Source organism: Eschscholzia californica, unplaced genomic scaffold (genome assembly GCF_041429995.1).
Source record: "Eschscholzia californica isolate CP2 unplaced genomic scaffold, dmEscCali1.0.p SCAF_3, whole genome shotgun sequence".
In the NCBI taxonomy this organism is placed as follows: Eukaryota; Viridiplantae; Streptophyta; class Magnoliopsida; order Ranunculales; family Papaveraceae; genus Eschscholzia; species Eschscholzia californica.
In genome coordinates this window covers 10611759-10638125 of record NW_028238420.1, presented here as the reverse complement: position 1 = coordinate 10638125, position 26367 = coordinate 10611759, and the positions used below count along the sequence as shown (strand labels likewise).

The 26367-nt window shown below is 36.1% G+C and overlaps 2 protein-coding genes and 1 pseudogene across 4 annotated transcripts; 2 read left to right on the top strand and 1 right to left on the bottom strand.

The window, feature by feature from the left end:
* The first annotated feature begins 5606 nt into the window (after positions 1–5606).
* LOC147548341 (uncharacterized) lies at positions 5607–7852 on the top strand (annotated as a pseudogene).
* Positions 7853–13495: 5643 nt separating this feature from the next.
* LOC147548340 (Ankyrin repeat family protein) lies at positions 13496–18814 on the top strand. 3 transcript variants are annotated; one of them, XM_086666221.1, is made up of 4 exons: positions 13496–13715; positions 13821–14246; positions 15657–16066; positions 17778–18814. In XM_086666221.1, the coding sequence occupies exons 2-4, from the start codon at positions 13904–13906 to the stop codon at positions 18651–18653; spliced, it is 1629 nt and encodes a 542-aa protein (XP_086522347.1). In that variant the 5' UTR covers positions 13496–13715; positions 13821–13903; the 3' UTR covers positions 18654–18814. The 3 variants fall into 3 exon arrangements, with proteins under 3 accessions (XP_086522347.1, XP_086522348.1, XP_086522346.1); XM_086666222.1 differs by having other exon boundaries at positions 13496–13741; XM_086666220.1 differs by having other exon boundaries at positions 13506–13741; positions 13808–14246.
* A 1808-nt stretch (positions 18815–20622) lies between these two features.
* On the bottom strand, positions 20623–26109 carry LOC147548339 (NADH dehydrogenase [ubiquinone] iron-sulfur protein 1, mitochondrial-like). Its single transcript, XM_086666219.1, has 5 exons — positions 25647–26109; positions 25289–25535; positions 23708–24002; positions 22770–23144; positions 20623–21816 (listed from the first exon to the last, which is right to left on the bottom strand). The coding sequence occupies exons 1-5, from the start codon at positions 26098–26100 to the stop codon at positions 20914–20916; spliced, it is 2274 nt and encodes a 757-aa protein (XP_086522345.1). The 5' UTR covers positions 26101–26109; the 3' UTR covers positions 20623–20913.
* Between the last annotated feature and the right edge of the window lie 258 nt (positions 26110–26367).

Sequence of the window (26367 nt, the reverse complement as noted above, 5' to 3'; positions counted from 1 at the left end):
ATAAATAAAACAAATGAACATACCATTTATTGCAAAATGTTTTTTAGTATTCAAAAAGTACTTATCTTTTCAAATTAGGCTTGATTGACATATGGCTAGATATCTTATCTCCTAAAACAAGTTACAAGTAGATTTCAGTTGAAAGTGATCATCCATAAACCAAAAACCTAAATATGAGAAGCAAGTTGTTGGACATGTGAAAGTGTTAATTTGTGTGGCGGTTAATAGAGACTTGAGAATTGGAATCTCATCATCTTTGGGTTTCACTTCTTCCTTTTCTTGCTGGGACAAAAAATACAAACCCTTTCAAGATTTCTTTAGAGGATTTAGTTAAGTGAGAAAACTTGGCTCATATAACATTTTCTTTTGTGGTTTGAAAAGTTGTTTGCTCGTTTCATCATGTTACTTAAAGCGACTAAAATAGCCAAACACAAAAACAACTATTATTTTAAAACAGAAAGGTTGGTACGTGGATACATAAACAAAAAACAAAATAAACATACGAGTATTACTAGGGATATGTTAATGCACATAAATAATTTATAATTACTTATTAATCAGTTTTTTAATTCTATGTGTTAATGATCGTCATGAAAACTAACAATATCAATCTAAAAGCTATAGTCCTTTTCATTACACGCTTCATGCTTGTCTAGTAAATTAACCATAAAAATCCTAAACCTAATTTTACATAAGGTACACTTCTACACGAGAATTTTTCACAAAAGTTTTTTCAAAATCAACCCTTTTCTTACGAGAAAGGATCTCGTGTCACATTAAAATTTGAGTTATATTATTGAGTCTTACCAACCAAATTATTGTTATAGTTGTTTGCTATTATTGTTTTGGTAAATTTGGCCCTGTGCAAAATGCAATCCTGTTGCACCAAAAATCATAATATCATATCAAATTAGGCCAGTAAACAGGTGGCATTAATACATATTACATACTTAATATGCTATACTTTTTATTTGCAATAAAAAAAAATGCCAAACAATTTGGCCATGATTCCTTCACCTAGGGAGACAATGCCGGGATGCTTTATATATATAGATGAGAGAGAGAGAGATGGGTGTACATAATTTTTTTCCCTTTACTTTAATGTATATAATAATTATATTAATACTAACATAGTTGCTTATTGATGGAATATATTCTATTTGTTTGAGACAATGAACACAACATATCACATGTGGAATCTCAGGACCATCCATTTCTTAATCAATATGAGGCGCATGAAAGAATTTAATATAGGTAGAGAGGTATATAGGAGGCCATTGGTTTGGGTTGAAGCAAGTGGTGGATCAATTTTCTATCTCTTCTCTACTTTCTTTTACCTATATCCTTCTTTGTTGGTCAAAAAGGGATAACTTCCACAATATCGTCTAATAGTACAAAGGAGGGAGCGGCTGTAGGGGCTCCTTGAAATTGCTATTCACGTCCAGAAAAAGGATCAACTCTAGTCAACCTCTTTTGACCTCTGACATCTATAGGCGTCATCTTTCCGGACGGGTGAGTCCGAAAAGTAAGTATACTCTCGGATTCGAACCAGTCCGAGAGCCAAACCCAAGCCTTGAACGGTTCAGTTCAACGGTATCAGACTAGTTCGACGAATTTCTCATGATTTGAGGGAACCGGTTCTACTTACAAATCACTCGAAATTAATCAAAAATCGACAATAAACACTTTTTAAGGATTTACCTACTTCAAAAAATTTCAAACACTTGATCAAAAGAACATACAGTATCATTAGAAAAATAGGAATTTTAAAACTGGTGTCTAATAAGAAACGCCGTTGAAGCCTATATTTAGTCTCTTTCTTCAATCAACGAATTATACATGATACTCATCAAAAGCACACGAAGAAATCCAAAGGTTTTGATGAAAATTTAGAAAAAAAAAATATTAAAATAAAAATGGAAGAAGAGAAGTGGAAAAAAAGTCAAAAAGTGCTCCAAGCAAAAGAATACGGAGTGCCTACAGAGAGATGAACCTATAACAAAAAGATAATTTTGATATGCTTTAGTATAAAGTAGATATTTGCAAAGTCTCTTTTGCAATTTCTTTTTTGGACATTGACTACGATCTACAATAGTCATTACATTGGCATTGATACATCAAAGCTGTGATAAGCAAGAAACTGTCGAATTCAAACTCTTACAAAGAACAGGTCTATAGGCCAACTAAACTATGACCTAAAGCCCAACAACATTATTTATACCTTAATAACCCAAGTTCAATAAACCATGGAAACCACCTTCTCTGAAAATCGAACCTGGGACCTCCAGGATTTTGGAGTTTATGTCAACATATTGGATCACTTGAGCAACCAATTGTTGACTAGTTCTTTTATGCAATTGAAGTACACCCTTTTAGGGGTGGGAAATGGGTCGGGCTCGGGTACCCATGGGTACCAAGGGACCGGGTTCGGGCGTTTCGGGTAAGATATCTCAAAGTCTACATAAGTTAACGGGCGGGCTCGGGCTGAACAAATTCAGGAAAACCCTGCACAGAGCCCGCCATGGGTAATGACCCGTGACAGGCACGCCGGGTTTCGGGCTTCGGGTTGTTCTCTTTACAATTGCATGACAGAATATCAATAACAAAATTTTCGAAGATTTGATGAGCTTATAGTAAGCATTATATTAAAGATCTTTTCTCTCTCTATTTTATATAAATAACGACCAAACCATGTGAAACCCTACTTTTTCTTCTCCCACGGTTGTATCTCCACTTTTTCCTTCCTGTCTCTCTTCTTGCTAATCCCAAGGTAAGAATTGCTCAAGCAATACATTGATTATTGCTAGAAACTTTTATTGTACATTCAAACTTTATTGCTATAATTTATTGCTAGAAAATCATACTTACTAACTGTAACTAGTACATTGATTTAACTTAACTTTCATGTACCTGATGATGGCATCGATTTCTAACTACGGTTGTAGGGTTAGAAAAACAACTAGTATTAATGTTATTATGCTCGTAGGGTTAGAAAATTATGACAGTTGTCTTTTCACTGCATGTACTTTCTACATGCATTAATATAGCTATTAGGGTTTATAGATCATCATTGCGTACAAAACTACTAGGTTAGTATATTCCACTGATTTTCTTTTTTTTTTGTTAAAGAATATTTTAGGTTGGTAACTGTTAGGCTAGGTTTTTGTGCCAAAACAAAACTACTAGGCTAGTATAATTAAATAATTCAAAACCTAAGAAAAAAGTAAGATTTAGAAATTCTCTATGCAATTTAATCATTGAACACTTCAAGTATAGACCATCCTGAGATTTCGTTGAAATTGTGGTATTATCTAGTATTTCGTCGAGTAAGATAATTTAATTTAAATCATTATTTATTTTTGTTAGATGAGTTCACAGACAACGAAAAAGTATATGAAATGGACTCCAACTGAATATGAAGTGTTACTTCAACTTATTGTTGAAGCCATGAATAACGGTAAATATGGAAAAGATGGTGCACTTTCTGTAGCGCCCCAAATCCCAAATCTCAAGCTAACCGCCTTAAAATCGAAGATTTGAGACCTTCAAACTGGATCCCCGAGCAACACCTACCATGAGTGCACAATCAATACCTGAAAAACAAAATAGCTGGGTTAAAACCCAACTGCAGTAGATTTCCTCAAACCTAAGTCTCGGGTAGGCAAACTCAATCCCCAATCAAGGAAACATTGCATTCATATTCATTATTGGCATTATCTGAAATTTAACGGTGAATACTAACATAATATCAAATTTATCCAATCCCTCTCGAAACTAATAATTTATGTCCTTTGATTGATTATTAGGTTTTCCGGTTCTCGTATTTTAATCTAATACTAACCCTGATAATACAACGATCTTTCCTTTTTTTTTTCAGCAGATAGAAAATATCATGCCTTTAACTAAGGTAAACCTTTATAGCCACAAACTTGACATGTACGTCGACAAACACATTATGTCGAAAGACACAATCATCAAACTCTCGTTCAGGTATCTCAGACCAATACACAACAAACATTGACTCTTATCAAGAATTACAAACAAGCTCACCAAACAATTCAAGTCAACAACATATGACAAGTCAGAAGGGATGATGCTCATAGTAGATCCTCACGTGGATCGCAATCTCAAACAAGCAAATAAAAATAATAATTAACAAACATAGACTCACCACTAGAATGTATCTACCTAGGAGATACATTTCCTAAAGAACAGAAACCATGTGAATTATCTCAATAAATTCGTCCATCGGAGACTATTCTGACACCTTGTAAGAAAACAATCATAACTTCTCACTCAAAAATCGGATTAATGAACCATTTGAACTAATAAAAAGTAGACGAACAAAACTTTCCAACCATATAATAATAACACTTAGATTCATTATATATCTACACCCGATTCAATTTTAATATAAACCGACGTGCAGTAGACACTGTTCTGACACCTTGTACGAAAACTATCGTAACTCTTCACTCGGAACTCGTATTAACAAACCGTTTGAACTAATAGAAAGTAGACAAAGAGAAATTTCCAACCATATAAGACTCACACTTAGATTCATAATATATCTACACCAGATTCAATTTTAATATAAACCGACGTGCAGTAGACACTGTTTTGACACCTTGTACGAAAACTATCGTAACTCTTCACTCGGAACTCGGATTAACGAACCGTTTGAACTACTAGAAAGTAGACAGACAGACCTTTCCAAACATATAAGAGTCACTCCGAGATTATTCATATATCAATACCAGATGTAAGTTGAGTTTAGACCAAAATACTGTCCTCTGTATATGTTTTATGAAATTTTAGATAAAACTAGTCTCTAAGCCATTTAATCGTTCTTTCATGTGATTAACAATAATATACCTATCATGGAATAAATTGAAAGAGCCTACAAAAAAAAGAGCCTACAAAAAAATTAGGATAGGAAATCTACCTCTTTTCGCCGTAGATGACTTTAAGACCACAACCATGGCTTGTTCTCTCACTAGAGAACTCTATTTCCATCACTTTTCTTCATTATTCATCCTCCCTTCACTAAGGAGTGGCTGCACCCTCTTTCTTTTCTATAGGGTTTCCTCAAAAGTGAAGAGAAATAGGGTTTTTAAACCCACCAGTATTTCATCTAAACAAAACTGACCTAAACTTTTATTATTTCCACCCAATTTGGTATATCAAGAAAATAGGGGTGCTACAATCTTCCACCCTAAAAAGAGGATTTCGTCCTCGAAATCAAACATACCACAATCACAAACAATATGCAATCAAGTGTAGCAAATGCTAGAACATAAATGTTATACAAGCACAAGAAATACAACACAACTGAAGTCAACTTGTTACACGGTTGAAAAGATTCATACAATACAACTTCCCTTTTGGAGGGGCATAACCAATTTTTGAGGTCCTTGTGGTGCCTTCGCCAAGAACAAAACCCCGTACCTGTGTGAGGTGGTTAAAGCGGGGACAATATCGATAACTGCTAAGGCTTAGGGCGTTACACTTTCAAAGACGTACTATCACCAAGTAATTATTCCAGCTCTAAATCAAAAGTGTAACGGTAATAAAACATCAGAACATGTAAGTAGTAAAATTAAGAAATGGAGAGGTAAGTATAAACAAATTAGAGAGTTAATGGCTTCATGCTCGGGATTTGGTTGGAATGCAACCACCGGTAAAATCACTGCTCCACAAGAAGTTTGAGAAGAATATTTTAAGGTAATTAAACATAAAATTTAATTAAAGTAATTATAATAAAATTCTTAGTAAAATATTTGATCCAAATAGTTTATTGCAGTTACACCCTAATGCTAAGGATTACCGGAGTGACAGATATTCAGAATACAAGGATTGGTGCACAGTATTTGGAGGGTCTTTAGCTTCTGGAGATAATGCTTGTGAAGCATCAGTCGAGGGGTTACAGGGGATTGATGTCGACAACTTTGATGTCGACTTAGACCCTTTTCCTAACGGGATTAATTGTGACCAACCTTATGCGCCTCCAAACGCTGAGGTACTTATAGATCAAACCTACCAAGTAGGAGCAAATTACCTGTCCAACGAAAACGAGCAAGGACACAATATGAAGAAGTTAGTGAAAGAATGACTCTGAGTCTTAAAGAACTTGTTCAGACTACAAAGAGTCCAAACGATTGGTGTAAAGTACTTTATGAGATTCCTGATTTGGACTACACAATGAAAATGGAAGGAGCAAAACTTCTAAAATCTCCAAAGTAGAAAATGATGTTTGCCATGATGAATCTGGATGAGCGAAAAAATTAGATACTATCGGAGCTTGATAAATGATACTTTAGAGTTTAGGATTTAGGATTTATTTTAGTTTGTTTTGTTTATGCTTCAAATACTCTATTTTATGCTTTATTTATGTTAGTGCAACGATAACATTGTTTACAGAGATTATTTACTTTATGATTTTCTATATGTTTTTTTTATATTGATCAATCTTAGAAGGGTTATGTTATAATGTTTTTTGACGTATTTTATTTCATTGTTTATTTATTAGGATTTTTCAAATGGAATATGAAGATAATGTTGAAGGTGAGGAACATGTTGAAAAAATAAATAGTAACAACGACATTATTATTCGTGCAATTGCATTTACTTGCAATTTTTGTCTACATGTACGTATACTTAATGCTCAAAGAAAGTCAGTCTCTAGTAAAGGATTCATTTATATCCAACAAAAATTAAGTGATTCCCTTGATGAGTTTCGTGAGATTTATAGGATGTATCCGGATTCATTCCTTAAGTTATGTCGAATTTTAAAAGAGAAGTTTCTTTTAACGGTTGGTCAGAATAATAGTTATTCAGTGACTCGAGAAAGATTTGATAGATCTAAATTTTGTACAAGCATAAACTTCAATAAAGTGTTGAAAGCGTTGACCTTATTAGCTCCGGAATTAATGGCGAAAACTCCAACGACCACCTCAATGAAGATTCTAACAGATGATCGCTTCAAGCGTTACTTTCTGTTAATAAAAAAAATTTATTTTGGATTAAAGTTAATTTAATTTTATATTTTACTCTTAAATTAACTTTATCAATCATGTTATGTTTGAAACTTAGGACTGTGTTGGAGCGATTGATGGTACACATATTCCGGCCATGGTACCAATAAAAAATTCGACTGCATATCGTAATAGAAAAGGAATTATATCACAAAATATTTTGGCGGCGTGTAACTTTGATTTGCAATTATATATATTCGTAGTGGATGGGAAGGATCAGCAAATGATGCAAGAATACTAAAAGATGCTTTAGAGGGAAACGGTAGATTTAAAGTGCCCCGAGATAATTTTTATTCTTATCGAAATTCATTTTAATATATTTTGATGATATCTGAATGTATATTTTTCATTTAAATATTTTTGTTGTAGGTTAATATTATTTGGCAGATGCCGGATATCCTAATCGTCCTCAATTTTTGACACCATATCGAGGAGTTCGATACCATTTAAGAGAGTTTGGGAGTACTCGACGTCCAGAAAATAAAGAAGAATTATTTAATAATCGCCATTCTTCTTTAAGAACCGCAATAGAAAGAATATTCGGTATATTTAAAGCGAGATTCAAAACTTTCAACACTGCTCCGTCCTTTCCATTTAAATCACAAGCGCAATTAGTTTTAGCAGGTGCAGGATTGCACAATTTTATTCGAAGATAATGCAGTTCAGACGAATTTGCTCCAGATGCAGAAGAAACCGATGAGTGTACCCCGGATGAAGATTATGATGAAGAGATCCAAACACAAGAACAACAAAGACAACAAACTGGTGATTGGAGAGATAATATTGCTGAAAGGATGTGGAACGACAAAGTCGTATAGTTATGTCAAGCATTTGTTTTTTTTTCTATGACATTTCGCATTTGCGTAAGAATAATGAGAGAGATAAATGAGATTTGATATTTTTTCTATGTCGTCTCATTTTTTACATAGGAGTGAGAGAGAGAATAAAAAAATAAATTTTTTTTTATCTTGTCTTGTTTCTATCAAAAACATCTAGAACTTCAAATTTTTAATACTCCTAAGAATTGTCCAGAACTTAATGATCTAGGATTTTTAATAAGAATGGTCCAGAACTTAATGTCCCAGAATATAAAAAAGTTTACCACCTAAAAGATCCTGGCCCTTCAAAATTTTTAATAAGAATGGTCCAGAACTTTTGAGATCTTTGAAGATCCGGACTTTGAGGCGAGGAAATTCATATTAGTTGACATGCAATGATATTATGAATTACTTATTTTATTATATTATTTATTTATTTTCATAACAACAACATCAAGGTTAGGCCTAACGGGTTTATAGCTATCTTTGTGAAAAGAATTTAGTTACTAGTTTGAATATGAAGTTATTTTGCGAACAAGACGTAAACTAACTTTGACTAATTTTACCATCAAAATGTAATAATGTCTAACAAACCTTAAGGTTGGTTAACTCTAGTAAAAAGCGTGAGATGTTCAAATACAAAATTATTTGAACATTTGATGCCCCACACACTAATTTCTTAAATCCAGACCCCCCAACATTAGTTTTGCAAAATGAATACTTAAATATTCAAAATAAAAAGAAAAATGTATTTACGACCATAAAATATATTTAAATAAGCAGGCGAATGAAACCCCCTTCGTCTCAAATAGAAAGAAAATATTTCAAGCAAAAAAAAACCTCATAAGTTGTCTCGCTTAAGCCCTAAATCCTCGAACGCGGGAAAAAAACACTCGAGGCGGATTTCCCTACAGACCCTTCATGACTCTCTCTCTCTCTCTCCCTTTATTCCCTACAGACCCTTTAGGACTCTCTCTCCCCCTCCCTTTATTTCTCTCTCTCTCTCTCTCTCTCTCACTATTTTGGCGAGGCAAATAGTCTCCCGCTGTTCGGACAAAGGAAATAGTTCGCTTCTCCGAGGGCCCCTTCGTCTTAGTCGAAGAAGAATGATTTCGTTTGAAACCCTAAAATCCTGAGGTCTGAAAACTTTGAGGAGGGTTCCCTTGAAACCTCTCCCCTTCATTTCAGACGAAAGTGAACGCTTCCCTTTGGCAGAGCAGTGAAAGAAAAAGAAGACATTGGTGGCGGCATCTAAGATTTTTCCCACACCAAATCTTGAATTCCCTTAAAATGAAATGTTATTCTCAAAAATCGTATCCTAAATTTAACTTCTTTTGATCTGTTTGAACAACACTAGGTTACTTGGATATTGATATATGTAGCTATTATGTTTAAAACAAAGACCCATAAACGCTTACGAACAAACTAATATCTACGTGTGTTTATTTTTAAATTAATTTATGTTTGAATGAATGAATGAATGCATATAATCGAATTTTGTTGTTGTAGTTTCCGTTATACGAGAAAGAACTTTCCGGTCATTTCGCTTTCTATAACAAAATGTAAAGAAGACATTCAAAGATTTAAAGAAGTTGGAAGTTCCTAAAATAGACCTTTTAAGATTTACTAACAGGCCAACCTAGGGCCCAACCCGACATGGAACAGATAGGTGCCCGACCTGGCGAGCGGGGCAAACTGGGTTGACTCGGTGTTTAACAGGCCCAGTCCCAGGTGAGACTGGGATATATAGTTCAGATAGGATGCCGTTCCCAGGTTGGAGCTCGAAACGACCCGTTCATTTTCGGCCCCACCCCGCCTGATACGCACCACTAGAGTAAACTCAATCAATTTAAGCTTCTCGAAACCTTTTGAGCACACTATAGTTTGAAAATCTGCACTATTTTTGCATTGAAGGCACCCAATTTAATTCTTGAAAATTGTTGCACGGCACAAACTTTAAATTCTTTACCACAGATCCGAAATTGGGCATACTTTTGGACTAGAGTGTCTGAAATGTTTCCATATTCCTCATACCTCTTTCTGAATCTTCTCTTGTTCTCTACAAAATTATCTTTATGTGTATATTATTTATTCCCCAACCATTTAAATATAATTTTTTGTATTTCTTCTTTCTTCATCTAAATCTTCTTCGACATTGTCGTATTCATGATAATTAATTCATTACCATCTTCCTTATTCTTCTTTTTCTTAGAAAATTTGTTGGAAAAAATGGCCACAAGTGGGAGGTGCCTAAAGATAATTGAAGTCCAAGCTAATAGGGGGTATTCAATAGCAACCATGGCCTGCCAATGGACATTAGGAAAATTTTAAATGCACTCACCACTTTTGTTATTTATATACACTCACATTTAAGATAATTTTTGTTGGAGTTAAAGGAGATGTGAGTGTGGCAGGTAGAATTGGTAAGTGCATATAACATTTCTCAAGACATTATGGTGGGACAACTCTAAAGGCGGCTTCTAATGCAATAGGTCCCTTCCTCCATTGCCAAAAGGAAGATTGTTGATGATGGTATTTACTGGTCACTGGTTAGGTTAGGTGAGTGAGATATTGTTAATGGAGTGGGAGTTTAGGAGGTTGGAGGTGAGAAATATATAAAGAAAGAGAGAAGAATAGAGGAAGAAAAGAGGAAGAAGAACCTTAAAAATTTCGGATTTTTTAGAGAGAAAGTGAATTTTAATAGATAGAGATATTTTAGAAATAAAAATAAAAATGAGTGATATTGTTCAAGCCAAAATAATATTCAAAATGGCTGGAAAATAACAAATATCTCATAATTATTATTTAAGCCAAAATCCTATGTAATAAAATAGTTTAGTCAGTTATCTAAGAGATAAGTCTGATCGTCCAATTCTTTAGGGAGTGTGATAAAGATCATTTGTAACGAACAAAGATTTCTAAAAATTACAGTTTGAAATTTTTTTAAATAATTTTGAAAAAACCCAAACCTGGAATCAAGAAAAAGAAAAAGGGTTATTTCTCAAATGGCCCCAACTTTGTGACCAGCTTCCTGCCTGGCCCCTAGATTAGCAATAATTCCCGTACGGCCCCCTTTTTCCGTTATCTTTAACTTTCCGTTACTCTCTCTCCTCCATCTCATTTTCTCTCTCTGCCACATCATTTGACCACGCCACATCATCATCTTCACCGGCAGGTCGTCGGCCGGCCAAATTTCCGGCCGACGACCTTCAAACTTTTTTTTTTGTTAAATTCCTTCATCTCTCTCTCTCTCTAAACACTCCGGCGAAGGGAAACCCTTCAGACGCGTCTGATGAAGTCCTATCGCGTCTCGGACTCTCGGGTTTACCTGGGGCGCATCCTAGACGCGCCCTTAAATCTGAGCATGCAGGTCTTGGTAAGCAGACCGAGACGCATCTAGGATGCGTCCCGGCATATTTGGGCAACTTCTAAAAAATTTCTTTTGAAACTCTAAGTTTCCTTTTCTAGTGCTTCCATAAGCTATTATCCCACAATTTAGAAACTTCTAAACAGCCCAAATTTTGTTTTTAAACAACTTCTAAAATTGATAAAAATAACTTTTGAAAAACTTTTCAAAACCGAAATAGATCAAAATTAAACTTTTGAAACCTTTTTCAACAATCAACTTTGAAAACTACTTGATTAATCCTTAAATCAAATAAAAAACTAATCAAATTGATATGCCTAAAACTTTTAGACACAACTATCTATCAAATCAAGCATAGATTGGTCCGCAACTTAGCCAAAATTAGCTACATGCAAGAGGCTCTGACGCCACTGTAGGGTTATGGTGTCTCCTAATGTTGGTAGTGGAATCTCAGACATCTAATATGTCTAACACTAGTATCTCCAGTATCTCATGCGTAAGCTAATAATCATAACTAAGTTAAACTAGTTGCATAAATACCTTAATCGTTAGTTTTCCCTCGAACCTTTTCAATCGCTTTTAAGAAGATCAAGAACTCCAATTGTAGCTCCTCTACTTGGGTCACCGACCAGTCACCATGATCTCCCACCTTGTTGTTTGCTAGAACACCAATGGTGGTTAGACTAAAGAACTCCTTCTTTGACTAGATAGTTGATTGGGAATTATCTCTCTTTCTCTACTTGATGTTGTAAAGATTGAAAGCTTCTTGAGTATTTTCCACACCTTATTCAAGTCTCAAGAGACATTATATAGAACCCTAAGTTAGAGTACAACCTTAATTAGGTTTCCTAAAAAGCCCATTTGAATAAGATTTAGGAAACACATGAAAATAGCAACTAGTTGTTATTTTCTAGTTCCCTCTAATGTGGCCGACCACATCATGCCCAACTTAGGCAGATCTGGCCGGCCCCTATAGGGGCACACGACCAAGCATGGTCGTCCTCTTTTGGGCCCCAAAACAACCCTTTTGGTGTCCGGTTTAAAAACCCTTGTTTGGGCCTTTTGTACTATCTTTGCTTAAACTTATTTTAGGCCTTTGGGACATATTTACGGGTCTAACCCAACCATATATGTCTCATCCCTCGAGTCATATCTTCCAATCAAGTTCACACTCTTTGTGTAACCCGATGTAGGATCCAGACGAAGTTAGTCGCGAATCGCTTCGCGATTCGACGACGTAGTTGGTTTCTAGCAAAACACTACGACCCCTAAATCATCTGGCTTGATGATCTTCTTCATCAATTGTCCTATTCGACAAATTGATCGCATTGCATCTTTAGTCGAAAGACATCTCCTTTAAATATCTGGTTTTATTTTCATATACTTACATCAATATTTTATCTTTATCGCAATGGATAATTTCGTGGAAAGACTCGCGTAATCATGCTTGTGGCAATCAGATTCCATTGCAGGCCACTATTTTATGACGTATTTGGAAAGCGAGATGTACTCATCGCTTTCAGCAGATCAAGACTACTCCAACTCAGGTAATCAATCAACTTTTGGTTTTCCCTCAATCGACGGTTCCCTTTACCAATGGTCAGTCAAACGAGTCTCAGACTAGATGGTCCCTCTAACCAACCCGATTGTTAAACTAAATACGGATATCTTGTTTATTAATATTAAAGAATCGACAGGCATTAACACCATATTTCATAATGATAGAGCGGAATTTTAGATACCCACACTTCCATCATTGATACCAGAACAATGGAAGAAAGCGAAATTAAAGTTATCATAGAAGGAATCAAATGGGCGATAATTCACCGAATCGAGTACCTTCGTATTGATAGTGATCATCAAGCTATAATCAATCATCTTAACGACCCAAGATATCAAATCCACTGAAAAACCAAAGCGTATGTGCCATCAATCAAGCACCTGCTTACGCAATTTCAGACCACGATCTTCGAACATTTACCTCTTAAGCCAATGATCTAGCTAACTCTATGACTAAATGGACAAGGAAGACTAATAGTATTAGTAACTGAGAGGTTGTTCTAATTTCCTTCGCAACAACCAAAAAAAAGTAAAGTAGAAAAGCACATTATAAAATTTCCAAGAATAATATAAAGTTAGCTATCTATCTGGTAGCAAACCTCACACGACTTTTAAATCTAAAAGAAACTATATAAAAACAAACAAAAGAAAAAAGAAAAGAAAAAAAAAGTTGTAATTTGTTAACTGTTTTTATGATAGGCCCGCGCTAGTGAGGTGTGGAATCTCAGTGTCACAACCAACGACTTACCTTTCACTCTCTCTCTCTCTCTTCTTTCTCTCTCTTCTTTCTCTCTCATCATCTCTAAAATAATTGAAAGAGCAGCAGCAGACAATCAATTCTCTATCATTCATTACCTTTGACTCTTAACACACACCCATAAGCCAATAAGCAATACCCACAACCACAATCATAACCATATCTAGAGAGAGAAACTAGTGAGAAAAACTAGAGAGAGAAACTAGTGAGAGAACCTAGAGAGAGAAACTAGGGAGAGAAACTAGAGAGAGAAACTAGTGAGAGAAACTAGTGAGAGAAATTAGAGAGAGAAAACAAGCAACTACTATCTAACCAAACTAGTACTAGTACCTCTTCCAAAGCAAGAGATTACTACTAGTAAAAAAACATGACTTCTTCTATGTTAGATACAAAATCATTTCGACTCATAACCCATCAATCTTTCTTCTCTGCTGTTCGATCTGGTGATATTGATTCAATTAAAAATCTTATTCAAGGATCTAGTAGTAGTAGTAGTGGTGGTGGTGGTGATGAAGAAGATCCATCTTCAATTTCTTCTTTAATGTCTTTAACTAATGATGCTGGTGAAACAGCTCTTTATATAGCAGCTGATAACAATCTTGAACATGTTTTTAAGTTCTTGATTCAGTTTTCTGATCTTCAGACAATCTTGATTAGGTCTAAACTTGATATGAATCCATTTCATGTTGCTGCTAAACGTGGACATTTAGGTATGTCAATTGGTTCTCTACTACTACTACTTTTTTGCCTTTTTTGTTCTTCAATTATGCTTATTAGTTCTTTCTTTACCTAAAAATAACTTCAATTTTGTCAAGTTCAATCTGATTTCAAATTCATAAACTTAAAAGGAGATTAGGGTTCTTAGGCAATTCTCTCTCTCTCTCTCTTGATTTTTCATAGAATTTATGCTTCTAATTGATCTTCTTTTACCTGAATTGGAAATTCTACTAGGTAGTCTAAGAGACACAATCTGATGTAATTTTGTTAGAAATTGGATTATCCCAATTTGGGTTTACTTTATTTTCTTTTTGACTTCAAGAAACAAAGGAATATTATCCTAGATCCAACAAATCCATTTGAACTCCTTTCTTTTTCATGAAAGAAACTTGGGTTTAATAAGAACTAGGGTTTGAGGCTTGTAACTTATGGAATTATATTCTTGTGAAGAAGGTTATATCCCCAAGAGAAACACAGAAAACTATTTACAGACAAAATAAAGAAAACTAGATACCCATTTTCAAACCTTTAGTTTCAGGCAAAACTAGGATAGAAAACAGCATGATTTTAACATTCATAATCCTCTTGAGAACTTAAGAACTTACTTCAAGACAAAAACTTCACCGAATTGCAGATGGTAAGAGTCCCTATAAAAGCTTTCAAATGAGTACAAGTTTGTGAGCTCAATAACTCGTGATTGAAGTGATTGAGGGAAATTCCGAGTCCACGCCAAAGAATATATGGAGAACTGGTCCGGCCATGAATCGAGCATAGATAGTCAACTAACTGAGCATTTGATCTGCGAAAGGAGACCTATTAGGAACATACATCTCATGCCTAGATGATATGATTATTATCCATCTATGGGGAATTTGTCAAAAATTACAATTAGAAACATGATTAAACCATCCTTACAAGTCGAAGTCTTTCTTTACTTCTCCATTGTGTGTAAACTCAACTATAGGGTTGTAAATGTCACAAAATGGGAGTATGAGTGCTGGTCTTGTGTACCAAGGCTTGGGTTTGGATGAAATTGGGATTCTTGGTCATTTCAGGTGTCTATGTTTGGCAGTTACAAGTCCATATCTGCTTAGGAGTTACATTCTTGATGATGTTCTGTCCAGCTCTGGTCTTCTCGATATACTTACGCCCCAACACCAACGGAGCTTTGTGTGTGATCTAACTTCTAATATTTCTCAGTAAAATGTGTACATCTATTATAAGCCTAGAAGCGAGAGATCAATGATCTCTGTACAGCTTTATAACTTGTAACCTAAAATTATAGTTAGTCACATCTTTAATGTTGGAGTACATAACTCTTCAAAAATTTAGTATGTATATATACATGCTGTCTCAACTCTCAAATATGAAGCTTGCATTCAAAATGGGATTCAATCGTGCAGGGATTGTGAAAGAGCTTTTAAGCATGTGGCCGGAACTCTGCAAATCATGTGATTCATCAAACACAAGCCCCTTTTATACAGCTGCTGTTCAGGACCACTTGGATGTGGTAAATGCCATATTAGATGTCGATGAAAGTTGTATTAGGATTGTAAGAAAAAATGGAAAAACGGCATTGCATAATGCTGCTAGATATGGTCTTTTCCGGATAGTGAAAGCAATCTTAGACAGAGATCCAGGAGTTGTTTCGATCAAAGATAAGAAGGGCCAGACTGCACTTCATATGGCTGTAAAAGGTCAGGATGCTTCTGTTGTAGAGGAGCTATTGCTTGCTGATCTCTCCATACTAAATGAGCGTGACAAGAAGGGAAATACAGCTGTGCACATGGCTACAAGGAAATGCCGTCCTCAGGTAATTAACTTTCTTTTGTTGGTGTTTGTAATTTGTTGATTGAGGTTACATGATCTGACCTTTTTTGGTATGGTGTTTCTTTATATAGTACTTCCGTGTTCTTAATTTTCCCTTGTATTTTTTAGTTTTAGATCAAGTATGAGGTTTCGATGATAGTGTTATTGTGTCACTGTAGTAAGATTGAAGATGCAAGTATCCATTCTTTCAAAAAAAAGAAACTATCAGGTTTTCGCTATCTTTTGCAACATATTTCTACAGCTGCAAGTCTTCTTTTATACCCGAATTTTGAAATTCTGTGGTCGTATGGAAGCAGCTGCAAAGTCACCTTCTCAATTATCACGATGATTTGACAGACACAAAGTGGTTTAGCTTTAGTGATATTAGATAAAATTCTGTTGTTTTTTGTCTTTTCTCCAAGTCCATACTCGTTTAAGGTTTGTGAAATAATGCTAATCAGTGGAGAACTTTGTTCTTAAGTCCTCAGATAGCAAAATTTGTCAATTGTGAATGCAAGTACCTTAAGTTTGGACCAAAAACCTAGCAAAATTCCTATTTAATTTGCTTAATTTTCGCATCTTCTCTTTCTCCACTATGAGTTGTAGCTTCATTGCTCCATAGTGTTCTCTTTTCTTCCTAGCCGGACAACGATGCCATAGATGTTGGGTTTGTGTGTGTTTGAAGTGATTATGTGACGGTTTCTGTCCACCTTTCTTCCCATTTGGTGAAAGCTTCTAACGTTTGGAGGTTGTCGAAGAATCTACGAAACATGAATACTCTTTAGCATGTTGCCGTGTTGGACAGTGTACTCTTGCGAGACACTTGCAGTCACTTAAATGGGTACAGCATGAAATTTATTGCGACATGTTTTGTTTACTTTTTACACTGTCATTTTAGGACCATAAAATACCTCTCTGGGTTATATCTGTTATGAAAGTAGAAATTGTACTTAAAAGTGGAGGACCTAATAACTAAGACTAGAAAGTATATATCTGCCCGGCGTTGTTACCAGTGTACCGTTTCTGGCATATTCACTCACCATGTCTGAAACCTCCCACCATTGTTAGATACTAATACTTGTACCTTCGTTCATCAGTGGCACATAGCTAATAAAGCAAGTAATTTTACACGAGGCTGACTTTGTCGATTCACTTGTAATGTTACAAATGTATAAATGGTCAACAGTATCTGGTTTTGATTGTTGTTCGACTGTTTCAGTCCTACCAGTATCAGTTTTATAGTGGGTATCTGTTTAACCTGTTGTAGCTGGTCGGTTACAGTCTAGATTCCTGAACTTTTCAGTTGTCCGATCTCTTGAAATAATGTTCTATCAAGAAAACTTGCTTGTCTTTAGGCTAGGCTCCATAAGCATTTATAGAGATCATATTCCCATACATTTGACAGCAAGGTACTCTGTTCATTTTTAGGCTTCTCCATTTGGGCTTGGGGTCCTCCTGATATTAGGACATCAGATTAGTATAGATAAGGTGATGCTTATGCGCGGGTAAAGACTTGCTTCTGTTAAATAATTTCATCCATCGGAATGCTCATTATCCTCTCCTAGTGTGAACCTAATCATATAGCATGGAATAATTGTTCCTTCATTAACATACTTCTTTACATCTAAGATTAACTATAAATTGATTCTGGGAGATGTTCTTTTTCTTTTCGATATGTTAGTTCACTCCTAAATGTTACTTTTTGTTGTTTTCAGATAGTGAGTCTTTTACTAAGTTACATGTCAGTTGACGTCAACACTATCAACAATCAAAAGGAAACAGCAATGGATTTAGCTGAAAAACTCCAATATGGAGAATCAGCCCTGGAAATCAAGGAAGCTCTAATAGAAGCAGGAGCAAAGCACGCTAGAAACATAGGCAGGGTCGACGAAAATATGGAGTTAAAAAGAACTGTGAGTGATATTAAACACGAAGTTTATATGCAACTCATACAAAACGGGAAAACCAACAAAAGAGTTACCGGAATCGCCAAAGAATTACAAAAACTTCACAGAGAAGCTGTTCAAAACACAACAAATTCTGTAACAGTTGTCGCTGTTTTATTTGCTTCTATCGCTTTCGTGGCTATATTCAATTTACCCGGTCAATATTTTAAAGACGGACCAGATGCAGGTAAAGCTAATATTGCTGAGACTCTAGGGTTTCGGCTATTCTGTCTTCTAAATGCTACATCTCTTTTCATATCTCTAGCAGTAGTTGTGGTTCAAATCACTTTAGTTGCTTGGGATACCAGAGCTCAGAAACAAGTTGTTTCAGTTGTTAATAAACTAATGTGGGTAGCTTGTGTTACTACCTGTGGGGCTTTTATCTCATTAGCCTTTGTTGTCGTCGGGAAAAAAGGCTCGTGGATGGCAATTACTATAACTGTAGTTGGAGTACCGATACTTGTTGGAACTCTTGCTTGTATGTGTTACTGTGTTTTCCGGCAACATTTTAGGATGGTTGGTGATGATTCTCAGAGGCGAATAAGGAGAGCAAGCGGTAGTAAATCCTTTTCATGGTCACGACATTCAGAGTTTTCAGACCCCGATGCTTATAACTCTGACCACGATAAAATTTACGCGTTATAGATTTTGTTTGAGTGTAAGTATGCAGTAAGTAATCCAAGTTAAATTGTTGTGTATATAAATGCTTTTTTATGTAATATCTGCTCATTACAGTAGTAAGTATACGAAGATTTGAATATTTCTTCTGTAGGAAGATAATTGAAAATTTTATATTGCGTCATCAATGCATTGAGTAAGAATCTATCTCAAATTCAAAGTTGTAGCACTCAAGGAAAAAACACACATTCTTCATGATGATTCCATCACTCTTAAAGGTGGCAAACTCGATTACCATAGGAAGAAACAGCATTCATCTTCTATGTTACTACATGATGTGTGACGGATCTAAATTACATACCAAGATCATCTTGAAAAAGAGAATTGGAGTCCATTGAAGAAATCTTTAGAAAGGAATGGAGTAAGTAAACTTACCACACAAGCAAATTTCAGATGAATGATTAGAAGGATTAAATGCAAGATCATCCTTTTGTAGATGGTGAAGGGTAAGAGTAGATTAAAAAAGTTGATAAGAAAGACGCGAAAGAGGAGAAAAACTCACCTCCACAAAAATAAAGAAGGTGAAAGAGGCTCGTACGGTTCATCATAGCCTGAAGAAGAGACCTCTCCTAGTCGAGAAAGTACGTCTAAAGGAAAAAAAGCAGGAGCTCGGCACTGGTCATCAAAGAACAAGAATGATTGGTACGCGAAGAAGTAAGAAATTTATCATGAGATGTTAAAAATTCTTTTACGATTTTTTGTTTGGTCATGTGAGTTTGGATATTTCTGACGAATTACGAAAAAATGGCGAGGGATATCGATGTGATACAGCCAAGATATTCACTTCAAGTACACTATGAGGCAGCCAGTAGAGTTGGTGAGAAATCTTCACAATTACATAATCAAGGAGAATAATGAGCCAATATCTGCAACCCCATTTGCATGGTTGTTCAATGTTTTTGCAGATGGGATGATTTATAAGGGAGAGCAGTAACAACAAACTCAATTGAGATATACTTTGTCGATACAAGATTTGGACCAAGAAATGAGATGGGCTGTTCAAATTATGTTCACTCCCGAGGATGTATCTCTACGATTGCGGTTGCTTATGGAGGGGCAAGCATAAGACTTTCCCAAGACATAGCCAGATGCATCCATTGAAAATGAATTTCTATGAAGTGTTTCGAAAAAGCGTCAAGGGATGAAAAGAACAAGCACCAACGGATTTCAAGCTCGGTGATTGGGGAGGTTATAGACAGAGTGGTGAATGAGAAAGGATATGCTCTGGATTTCGTAAAACGCATGATACCCGGTGGCGATTCAATGACAAAATGTTTGTTTATTAAGTGTCTTTCCAGCTTTTACTATAATCTTCAATCAATAAGAATGATCGAAAGGACCTGCTAAAGGCTTCCGTGTGTTTACTTCTGTTACCCGTCTGCATTAAATTCTCAGCGCAAAATTCATTATGTTGTACATTCCAACATTTGCTCATTTTGTAATTTGAAATGTGCAGTTTTCAGTGTGCATGCAAACAACAATCATCCTGGAGAGCCCTTGAACTATCGGAAACTCTTCATGGACAATTCGATGGTCAGTAAACTTGTTCATAAATGGGTTGGAGAAACACTTTGCCCTAATGGAAATGTATATTTTTATAGAGCAAATTTGATTTTTGTTGTGGACTACACATCTTCCTGGGACAAAAATAACTATTATACTTTCAAAATGGAGACTATTAGGGGATTAACATTTTTTGTTTTCAGCAATTCTTATTTTGCTTTTCCTATTCGGAATCTGGTCTAGCTTAATTTAATTTGCAGGAGTAGTTAGTTAGTGGATCAGTCAAAGGCTATAAACCTAAAAATTGGCGAAGAGGTCATGTCGGACAATAAGTTAGAAAAAAAATATGTACAATGACAATACAAATTTTGCGCAATTTAGAGACAATAAAAGCAACCGTCAAACACATGTATTAAGTACTGGGTCAAGAAAATTTTGTCGAACTTCAACATTATTGATAGGAAACAAGAAATTAACAAGTTTGGCCACAAGCCCACAACGATTTGATTACAAAATTAGGAATCGCTACAAAAGAGGACAAGTAGAATAGTCATTTATGATAAGAACAAGAAGATGACAACTTTTTCTGGTTTCAACTTTCAGGAAAAATCCTTACAAATGATTTAAGAAATATAACAGAACAGAAGAAGATCAAATAATACAGCTTCTGAAAAATGCTTACAAGTTATTGAGGGAGAAAGATGACAGTTTTGTCTAGTAAGCTTTACTTCTTAGATAATGAAGCACTGCACTGTGCCATTATCTTTGATGCCCTAGTAATTGCATCAGTCATATAGAAATTCTCAACTGCTGATCCAAATGCAGACAAACTCATTTGTTGTGGAGACTCTGGCTTCATTTCGGCTGTTGAAAAACTGGCTGGCTCTCTCTCATCCACTTGAACCAGATTTGGTGCCACGGTTCTGATACGGGTCCGTACACCCTCAAGTGAGTCATATGGAAGTTTGATTCCTGAAACTTCTGATAGTGCCCTAATTATTTTCCAATCATCTCTAGCATCACCAACAGTGGGTACTGCTGGCAGTGTCTGCTGTGTGCAACCTTCAGTGTTTTCGTATGTCCCTTCTTTCTCGCTGAACGCTGAAGATGGCAATATTACATTTGCACGATATACACCTTTATCTCCGTGATGCCCTTGATACACTACAAATGCATCATTTGGAAGCTTCTCCAAGTTCACATCATCAGCCCCCATTAGATAAACGAATTTTGCATTCTCAATGCTGTTAACAGATTCAGGTACCAGACCGAGATCAAGGGATGCAGCTTGAGCAGCATTAAGAAGTAAGACATTAAGCCCATTCCAATCTGATCTTACAACTTTTCCGAGCTTTGCAATGGTCTCAATGGCAGATAAGATTGCGTCTTTGTCGTTTCGTTCAAAGAGCCCTGCACCGAGAACAATTGCGGGATTTTTCGCAGATAAGATTGTAGAGCAAAAGGGATGGCGACCCTCAGCAATTTCAAGGAGGGTTTGAGCTCCTGAGCCAAGGTGTTGGTGATCATAGTTGAATTCAGTTGGAGGACCAACGTAGCCAACTTTCGCTTTGGTTGCTCGGACTGTCTTGCCAATTCTTGCATTCACCATTGGAGCTTCTACCCTTGGCTGTGTTTTATTAAGAAAAATAAATAAAATTAACAAATTAACATATCACGAATTAATAACTAGAAATGTAACATCCAATGAAACTCATGCTGCGTGTGATAGTTCCATTTCTGCAGAAAATACAATTCGTTGACTCTTTTCTTGAACATATTGGTGCGAACTCAATAACTTACTGTGGCTGTTGCGATCTTGCTACTACTAGACGTTATAAACAGGCAAGAGAGAACATGGAATTTCATATGTTTTATACCCTTTTACAAAGAAAAGCTACATGTCTGTGTCAAGTACTTCCAAGATGGTAGCTAAAGTTACCCAACTACATATATCATCATCTGCCTTAACCACACTCAACAAGTATCGTTTTATCCTCCGAATAAGTGTATAGACCCACACAAAGTATCAAATTATGATAATCAGATGACCCAAAAAAATGTCAGAACCACATTACACAGATAGATTATATCTTGAGTTTTAGCAACAAAAAGCAGTCTGGTGAAATAGTGCTTTCATTTGCACTAGAAGTATAGCGTATAGTCGGGAGAATCATGTAAAGTGAAGTCAAACGACCGAAATTGGAGATAGGTGACAGATTGACTCGACAAGATTGACTCGACTATTTGTGAGGTTTCTCATTGGACGGGTATAAAGAATATATAAGCTTCCGTGACACTCATCTAGAGCCTTAAGGAACGAGTCACCTACTCTAATAACTTCAGGAGTAGAAGCGAAGACTTTATTTCATATCAGGCCCCCATCCCCCTATGGCCGCCTACAAATGATGAAAAGAGGTCTTCTGTTGAGTACTGCTCATTTGATCAAAATAGCGAAGTTGAATGCTAATGCCATAAGAAAATGTAAAACCTCAAATTTGAAAAATGAGGTAATAAACATATGTAGCACCTTCAACATAAACGAAACAAATGAGCAAATTAAGAGAGATTTCGGGAGTGTACCTGGGTACCAACCAAAAGGAAGACATCTGCCTTCTCAAGACCACTAATGTTGCTGTTCATAAGGAATCCTGAACGTAGATCAGCTTGAGGGTGAACACCATTTCCTTCACACCACACATTATTTGATCCCATTTTGTTCAAGAGATCTTTTAGTGCCATCATGGATTCTGCGTCAGATAGCTGACCAGCAATACCAACAATCTCTTCGGGTTTAACTTGATGAGCAACTTCAGCAACCACAGCAAGGGCATCACGCCAGCTAACAGACTTGAATCGTCCATCAGAATCACGAATCATAGGATCGTTAAGCCTCTGCCTTTTCAGACCATCGTAACAGAAACGTGTTTTATCTGATATCCACTCCTCATTAATGTCCTGCAACATCTCCGGATTTGTCATAAAATGTGATTTCTTTTTTGGAACAATAACATGTTCAATTTCAATTAGTAGAACGTCAATATGCCAAACGAAATAGCAGGTTCAGAAAGATCCTAACCTATTTTTGTTCAGCCATGCTAAAGATTAATTTACATACCAAAAACTAGGGAATGCTCTAATATGTAAGAGAACAAGTAATCAAGTATAATGCACATCTTAGATTATTTAAAAATATTTTTCCAGTTTCAAACGAAAAATTACGCCCTACCTAGTAATAGTTTCAGGAAGAATATATTGAACTTTGGAGATTTTGATGGTTATAAACTTCTAATTTAGGCTTGCGACTATCGATGATACTAGATGGATAGGGTCAACTATTCTAATTTTGGATCTTTTGGGATGTGTTTCACTGATGCATGCATCAATGAGGTAGCCTCAATAAGCTTGCTATGATTGATGATACTAGATGGATAGGAACAAGAAAGGTACTGTAAATTCTTATTTATTGATTGTTAAGTTAGTATAACGTCTGGTGTACTAGTGAAGCTAGCAAAGGTAACCTCATTCAGCCGCGGAGTGATTCGCATGACCTCTGGACCTCTACTGTCAATTTTGATATTTGAACCAACTGCATCGGTGACATCAATAGTCTCAGTAGCCTTTAACTCCCAGTTTCGAGCCTTAAAAGCAAAAGGTTTTGATGTGAGAGCTCCCACAGGGCAGATATCTATCACATTTCCAGAGAGTTCACTTGTCATAAGTTTTTCTACGTAAGTCCCAATTTCTTCTCCACTGCCGCGACCTAACATGCCAAGATCCTGAACCCCAGCAACCTCAGTAGCAAACCTCACACACCTGTAGAGAATATTCATGTAAAAAGGTTTTTAAGAGTCAATTTGACCTTAATAAGTACATACATATCTTGTACACATCAAGGCATATAGAAGTAAATTAATCACTGAACGAACTATAACAACATCAACGTTCAAGTCAATAAATTTAACCATCCCCTACAGAGTTGTTGCCATACAAATGTCCCCAACCAATAATACGGAATTCAATAATCTCTCCACAATAACATAGACCGTGGCTGAACTATTCTTCTCGTGTAAAATCTTGAACTTCGTCATAGTTTTTGAACAAGTTAGCAGCCACGTAAGTGTATCTGAAAAATATATTATAGCTAATTTTGATAACGTAAGTAACAAGCTCAAGAGAAAATGATCTGGTTCAACAGCTCTAATAGAGTTTGCGAAACAACCTGGTATGAGAGCTCGTATTAAATCTTACTTGGTAGAGAGAGTCACGGACAATCTGGGAAGGCACACATTCCAACAGATTGAAATACAATGGCGAACCATGCGCAAAAAGGCTAAAGCTACAGGCGGGAAACTCATGTATTCCAGGATTAGAGTCCAGGCTAAATCCAGACTATCCAGTTTGACTTGTCTATCCATCCAGGGCTACGATGAACCAATATGGATCCAGCACTTGGGATTATACCTGCCATGTGCTTCGCCCTAATCGTTAAAGATAGGACACAGTTACCAAAGGAATTCTTAAGGCTTGTTTTTTTTACTTACTGAAGTCCGTAAAATTGGTTCTAGTGACCTGCATCACAATATACAGTGCAGAGCCACATCTATAATTTTATTGAATGGGAGTTGGGGAGGGCTAACGGGAAAACTACATGAAGTCGGGAACAAAAATCTCTTTTTCCATATAACCTTGAAATGGTATATAACAACCTAATGTCTAGTTGTTCACTAGACTGACTACTTCATTTGATAGATCAGACAAGACCGTCGTGAATTGTTAGCACGCTAAGCTCGTGTTAGTACCGCACCAAGGGAGTAGGTTCAAGTTTCAATTGTTCAAGTACCAACAACAAACGAGTGGAGTGGCCCTAAGATATTATATATTTGATAAACAGACTAACATTGTTCGATGCAGGACTATTCTCTATACTCCATAGCTTTTAAATAGCCGTCGAGCAACATCGTAAAAGCACTAACCTCAACATTAAGAAGTGAAAACCAAACAAACACGACTATAAAAGAGGTTATTCTGATAAGCAAACTGAAGAACTTTGAGCTGAATAAGGCAATATATCTATACAAAGAGAAAGAAGGTAAATAGACCTTGTGCACTGAATGCAACGAGTCATTACAGTCTTCACCAATGGACCTAAATTCTTATCAACAACAGATCTCTTCATTTCAGTGAAACGCCCACGATCTGATCCAAAAGCCATTGACTGATCCTGGAGATCACATTCACCACCCTGATCACAAATTGGACAATCCAAAGGATGATTCATCAACAAAAACTCCATAACCCCTTCTCTTGCTTTCTTTGCAATAGGTGTATCAGTCTTAATTTTCATCCCTGAGTCAATTAACAACAATGAACACAGATTAGATCAATGTCAACTATCTAATTACATTTTTTTTGTATGATTTCCCCTTCTTGTTTGAGTTTAGCATTGTTGAATCTTACCTGGAAGAGCAGGCATAGCACAAGAAGCGACTGGCTTTGGGGATTTCTCGACTTCAACCAAACACATACGACAATTACCGGCAATGGAAAGTCGGCTATGATAACAAAAACGAGGAATATCAACTCCGGCGAGCTCGCAAGCCTGGAGGACAGTAAAACCTTTAGGGATTTTGACCGGGTATCCATCAACAAAGACCTCGATCGCATCACTGGGATTGGGGAAATGAGCCCTAGCACCACCAACAGGTGACCTAGGTGGATGAATTTCAGGTGCTGGTTCCGATGCTACAGCTGCTGATGCTTCTGGTTTTTGAAGCTCTGGTTTGGTAATGATCCATCTTACGAAAGGATTGTTAGGATTCCTTGATTGGAAAACCCTAGAAATCGAGGAAGAAGATGAACAACTTAGACCAGAGGTCCTCGAAGCTCGAAGAGCTAGCAACCCAAACCCCATTTTTTTCTCTCTCTAAATTGTTTCTCTTTCAGTAATATATCACAACCGTAGAAAAGCTGTGGGAAATTTTATATGCACCCATTATTTTTGTTACATGCTGTCCCATCTCCTTCGATTTTTAACAAAAAAAATCCTTTTATATAGCTGTATACAAACAAAAATGGTGAGTGTATTTAAAATTTCACAGAATTGTGGAAAGGGGGATTTCACTTGTTTTTCTAGTTATTTTGGATTTTTCTTTAGGGCCAGCGCTTTGGGGAAAGCTAA

Coding starts and splice junctions, on each gene's coding strand:
- LOC147548340 (XM_086666221.1), top strand. CDS start 13,904: ATGACTTCTTCTATGTTAGATACAAAATCATTTCGACTCATAACCCAT. Junction 14,247..15,656: donor TGCTAAACGTGGACATTTAG/GTATGTCAATTG, acceptor TCAATCGTGCAG/GGATTGTGAAAGAGCTTTTA. Junction 16,067..17,777: donor CAAGGAAATGCCGTCCTCAG/GTAATTAACTTT, acceptor TGTTGTTTTCAG/ATAGTGAGTCTTTTACTAAG.
- LOC147548339 (XM_086666219.1), bottom strand. CDS start 26,100: ATGGGGTTTGGGTTGCTAGCTCTTCGAGCTTCGAGGACCTCTGGTCTA. Junction 25,536..25,646: donor TGCTATGCCTGCTCTTCCAG/GTAAGATTCAAC, acceptor TAATTGACTCAG/GGATGAAAATTAAGACTGAT. Junction 23,145..23,707: donor TCACTCCGCGGCTGAATGAG/GTTACCTTTGCT, acceptor GAGATGTTGCAG/GACATTAATGAGGAGTGGAT.